The sequence below is a fragment of the Rhincodon typus genome, chromosome 4, assembly GCF_021869965.1.
Source record: "Rhincodon typus isolate 14 chromosome 4, sRhiTyp1.1, whole genome shotgun sequence".
Classification (NCBI taxonomy): domain Eukaryota; kingdom Metazoa; phylum Chordata; class Chondrichthyes; order Orectolobiformes; family Rhincodontidae; genus Rhincodon; species Rhincodon typus.
The window spans coordinates 88546020-88551524 of NC_063335.1; the positions used below are offsets into that span (position 1 = coordinate 88546020).

General features: G+C 38.7%; 1 protein-coding gene across 1 annotated transcript in view; it reads left to right on the plus strand.

Moving 5' to 3' along the window:
- Positions 1–2587, plus strand: part of LOC109938966 (chondroitin sulfate proteoglycan 5) — a 99562-nt gene extending 96975 nt beyond the window's left edge. Inside the window, exon 5 of the mRNA XM_048596157.1 lies at positions 2432–2587. Coding sequence (XP_048452114.1) covers positions 2432–2587 — 156 coding nt within the window. The remainder of the gene's footprint in view (positions 1–2431) is intronic.
- The last annotated feature ends 2918 nt before the right edge of the window (positions 2588–5505 follow it).

Genomic DNA, 5505 nt, shown 5'->3' on the forward strand with positions numbered 1-5505 from the left:
CTCCAGCATCTGCAGTTCCCACTATCTCTGATCCTTGGAAACCAGTTGCCAAAAGTAAACATGCAGGTGCAGCAGGCAGTGACGAAGGCAAATGGTATGCTGGCCTTCATAGCGAGAGTGTTTGAGTACAGGAGGAGAAATGTCTTGCTGCAATTGTACAGGATCACACCTGGAGTATTGTGTGCAGTCTTGATCTCATTATCTGAGGAAGGATCATAGAATCATAGAGGCATCAAGTACAGAACAGGCCTTTCAGCCCATTGAGTCTATTCCATCAAAATTACACTAAATCTGCTCTACTCCCACCTTCCAGCACATGATCCATTGTCCTGAGTCTTATGACATTGCAAGTAGTCATCCGAGTACTTTTCAAAGGTTATGAGGCTTTCCACCTCTACTACTCTCCCAGCTGCCCATCACCCTCTGGGTGAAAAAAATTTTCATCAAATTCTCCCTAAACCTCGTGACTTTCATTTTAAAAGTGTGTCTCCTTGTTATTTATTCTCCAACTAAGGGAATCAACTGTGTTCTATCCACCCTGTCCATGCCCCTCATAATCTTAGACATCTCAATCAGTTCCTTCTCAACCTGTTTTGGCTATTGAGGAAGTGCAAAGAATGCTTACCAGATTGATTCCTTGGATGTTGAGAGGGGTGAAGAGACTGGATCAGTTATAAGTATATTCACTGGAAGTTTAAAAGAATGATGAGGAATTTCATAAAATTCTATTGGGTTTAAACAGGGTAGGTGCACAATGGATGTATTTGATGACCAGGGAGTCCAAAACCAAGAGTCACAGTCTAAGGAAAAGGAGTAGTACATTTAAGGCAGAGAAAACGATAAATTTCTTCACCCAGAGAGTGGTGAGCCTGTGAAATTTGCTGCCACAGAAAGTGATCAAGGTCAAAACATTGGCAACTTTCAAAGAGTATGGGGAGAAAGTGGGAACAGGGTACTGAGTTGGATGGTCAGCCATGATTATATTGAATGGCAGAGCTGGTTTGAAGGACTGAATGGCCAAATCCTGCTCCTATATTCTATGTTTCTATAAAACATTATAAGGAATAGGTAGGGAAAATAGATTCAAACAGGGACCAGATGAAGAGCCAGCAATGGAATGATGGGTGCTTAATTTTGGCAGTGCTATGAACTGACATGAAAGCTTTCCCTAAATTCTTTGGCCTGAAGAAAGTTTTTTTTCAGTGAGTTGCTCAATGTTATTTGAAACATTTGTCAATGATGTTTCTACAGAGGGGAGATAACATTGTCAGCAATGATATCATCACAGAGGCCATACACTGTTGGTCACCCTACATTCAATAAAACGTCATTAATGTGCAACTGGAAAAGCTAAGGTCCCAATACTAAATTTAGATATAACTGCTCTCTATTTTTAAATACCTTCTAGAAGTCCATGTACACCATATAAACAGCATCACCCACATCAATCCTCTCTGTAACTTAGAACTCCAGCAGTTCAGTTGAGGATGATTTTTCCTTACAAAGCCAATGCTAGATTGTCTTAATTAATCAATTGCAATTGGCTGTAATATTATTTTGACCTGTGTGTAAATCTGTTGGATTCCCTTAAAAAACTGTTTATCTTCCATCCTGGATTATAAATGTCCCAATTGTGCTGTGATTGGCAGGAGATGTTTTTCAATGTTAAACATGATCTGAGGGACAGCTATGTTTGTGCATCATTTCCAGAATCAACACATTTAATTCTTTCCTTTTTTTCTTCTTCTCTGTATGTCTCTGTGTGTGTTTGGATGTATTTATGTCCATATGCCTGTGAGTCTATGTTAGTTGTGGCATCTGTATGTTTGTGTTTGTTTATGTGTTTGTCTGTGTCTGTGTGTTTGTGTGTGTGTGTGTGTGTGTGTGTGTGTGCACGCATGTGTGTGTGTGTACGTGTGTTTGTGTGTGTGTGTGTGTACATGTGTGTGTGTGTACGTGTGTTTGTGTGTGTGTATGTATGTGTGTGTATGTGTATGTGTATGTGTGTATGTATGTGTGTGTATGTGTGCGTGTGTGTGTGTACGTGTGTGTACATGTGTGTGTGTATGTGTGTTTGTGTGTGTCTGTGCGCGAGCATGCCTGTATTTCTATGTCCATATATGGCCATCGGTATGTGTGTGTATGTTTTTCTGTGTTTGTGCGTGTTTTTGCATCTGTGTATGTAAATCTGTATGTTTGTGTGTCGATATCTGTGTGGGCATCTATGTGTTTGTGTATGACTGTCTGTTTGTCAGTGTCTGTGTATAGACATTTGTATGTGCATGTGTCTGTGTTTTTATGTGTACGTTTGTGCCTGTGTGTTTGCCTATGTGTCTATGTCTGTGTATGCATGTGTGTTTATGAGTCTATATGTATGCCTGTGTAACTATGTCCATGTGTGATTTTTGTTCTGCAAAATTTCTATCTCCAGGACGATGTGAACGGACAGAATAAAACTCAAGATTCATTAAAACCTTGCCCAAAAGATGGAGAGTCACTCAATGTGCAAAACAACTGGACACCAAAACATGACAACAAGGAAAGTGCTAGTGCAGAGGTAAACTCGCTACAGAACAACATGATGTAAAACAATTGCAACAGAAATGTCCATTTTTTAAAAAAGTTACAGTTTTTCCCCTGCCTTATGAAACGCTTAGCATGCTTTGATGTATTTTATATAAATATATATATGAAAAGAGAAATAATTACAAGAAATCCTTTGTTATTTGTTTGACAAAAAAGATAGAAAATAGTGAAAAAAATTTTCCTGTCCTCAACTTGAATTGTGACCCCAGCAACCTTGCTTTGATTGACCATTTATTGCAGTCTGATGGTGTGATATACGTTTGCTGCTGAGTTTTGTACTTAGCCGCCCCTGGCTATATTTTTCTCTCTCTTGTGGATTTTTTGTTTCGATCTGAAAATTGGAAAATGAAAATGTACTGAAATAAATCTTTTTAAATTTATTGATAGCATGTGTGGATGTGTTCATTTCTCTTCCCTCTCTCTATGGCTGGGAACTTAGCATAAGGTTTACATCCCTCACTTTTACCCAGCGAATACAAATGTAACATTGCGAAAACAAATCGCAAGAAGGCATACAGTACAGGGTCAATACAGTGTGGGGCTGGAGGACCACAGCAGACCAGGCAGCATCAGACGAGCAGGAAAGTTGACGCTTCAGGTTGGGAACCTTCCTTCCTCCTCTGATGCTGCCTGGCCTGCTGTGTTCCTCCAGCTCCACACTGTATTGTCTCTGATTCCAGCATCTGTAGTTCTTACTATCTCATACAGTACAGGGTTCTGATTTAACATCTCATCCAAAGGATGGCTGCTCTGACAGTGCCGCATTGTCATCTCTCTTCAGCAACGTGGACTCTTCTCAGTATCTTTGCCATGATTATGGCTTTGCATCCTGCTGGTGTTTGCCTGCCATTGTTCAGTCAGGCGTGGATGGAGTATAGCATTTCATGTATTCAGGCAGTAGGCTAACCTGAAGCAGGATTTCTCTGCTAATTGTAGAGAAGCTAAGAACAGGGTATTCTGCATCGCAAGCTGGAGTAAGGTATAAACAGATGGAGGAATCAGCTACACCACAATGAGTTAGGTAAAAAAAAGTTAAAGGCTTAACAGAAGACTAATAGCTTTGTGATTTCGGGAGTAATTACATAGTCAACTTGTATCTTTGAGTTAAACAATAATATTCCAAAGTTAACACTGGGGATATAAAATAAATGTTGCACAATTACGTAAAAAACTGAACATGCAAGTTGTAATTTTGGTGGACAAGAGTGTATGATCTGTCCAAAAAGGCATAAAATGCCAGCTATTGGCATGAGCATCACAAATGCATATCCATGCTTACTACTCCCTCTAATAGAAGTTATATTTTTTCAGGTGGTGCCTTACTGAAAAGGTTTTAATTATATATAAAAATATATTGTATGTTGAAAATGCAAATTAGTTAACATTATTTTTATAATTATCAATGTTGCAAAGTTTGAAATGATACAACAGAGCACACCAATTCCAGTTTTAAAAGAAGCACTAACTTATAACACAATATCAAAGTCACTGATTTCATATCATCAATCTCAAAATAAATGGTTGTTCCTAACTCAGGAGGGACAAGCTAATGTTTCTTTAAAGCCTAATCGGAAAATTTGAATGGTGGAAATATTTTTGTGTTGTAGCCGGACGGGCCACTCAAAATGGCAGAATCAGATAATACACCAAGCATGCTGGGAAATCAAGCCAAGCATTGGCCAAAGTCTCTGTGCAAAGATACTGAAATAAACAAACTGCAGACCCAGACAGGCAGGATGCAGCTGCAGACAGTACAATACACAATTGATTAAGCCTATTTACCAAGACAATAGGAAGCATTGAGTTGTTTTCAGAACAACGGGACGCTCACACTCTTATCTGGGAACCCTAGCTGATTTATGTGCCCCTGGCACTTTCAGAAATGGAGGACCAAAGACCACTCCACCATCCACATGGCACTGGCCGACTGGGCCTGATCAATCAGGGTAATCAATTCCTGATCAATCCATTGGTGGGAATTGAATATCCTCCCAAAGGGGTGCAGAAACTTCCAAGGATAAGAATCATGACTATAGCACCCTCGGGAGCGGTAACTCGAGACCAAGCACCGTAAGAAGAGGTGCCCGTGGGACCACCGGGAGAGGAAGAACAGACGATCATCACCACATAGATCAAGGCCAAGGCCTAGCGTGGTGATGTTTGATCATTCTAAGTTAAGTACAAGATACTGACTTAGATTTACCGTATTAATTGTCAGATTTATTGTATTAATTGTTAGTTTGTAGCATAATCGTTATTATGGTGTTAATTGTGTTATAACCAATAAAGATCACTTCATATTACTATTAAGAGTTGACTCACAGTCCTTTGCAGGATATACAGGCCAAACACACTATCTGGTGAGCACAACAGTCTGAACGAAACAAAATTGTTTTTCTCTCAAAGAAAAATATAGTTTTCTGACCAAAGGTATCTTTTCAAAATGTAGCTTTCACAAGAGATATATAAATGTAACACTTTTAGCAATGTGTCTCCATTAGGAAAAATGTAAATTGCTTGGCTATATTAGTGCCTATATTTCCCAAAATACATAACAGATTTTGGTAATTATCCTTAAAAAAAACATTTTTGTGATGGATACTACATTTGGTTTCTGACCCTGAAAAAGTAAATAGAGGTTGGAACAATTTCAAATACAACAAGCTTTCAACGTATATTAGAATTACATAATCACCAGATTGAGAAGGCATTATTAAGTTATTTATGCAACTCTGACATTCAGAACAGGGTTAGAGATACATATAAATTCGAAGTGTGCCAAAAGTTCCATTGCATTAGAAAATTGTTTCACCGGTAAACAATACAGTAGCAAGTGATCAGTCATCACACTAATAAGAGTTACAGATGTGTCTTTTCTTAATAATGTAGGAAACTAACACTAATTTCACCTCTAGCTTA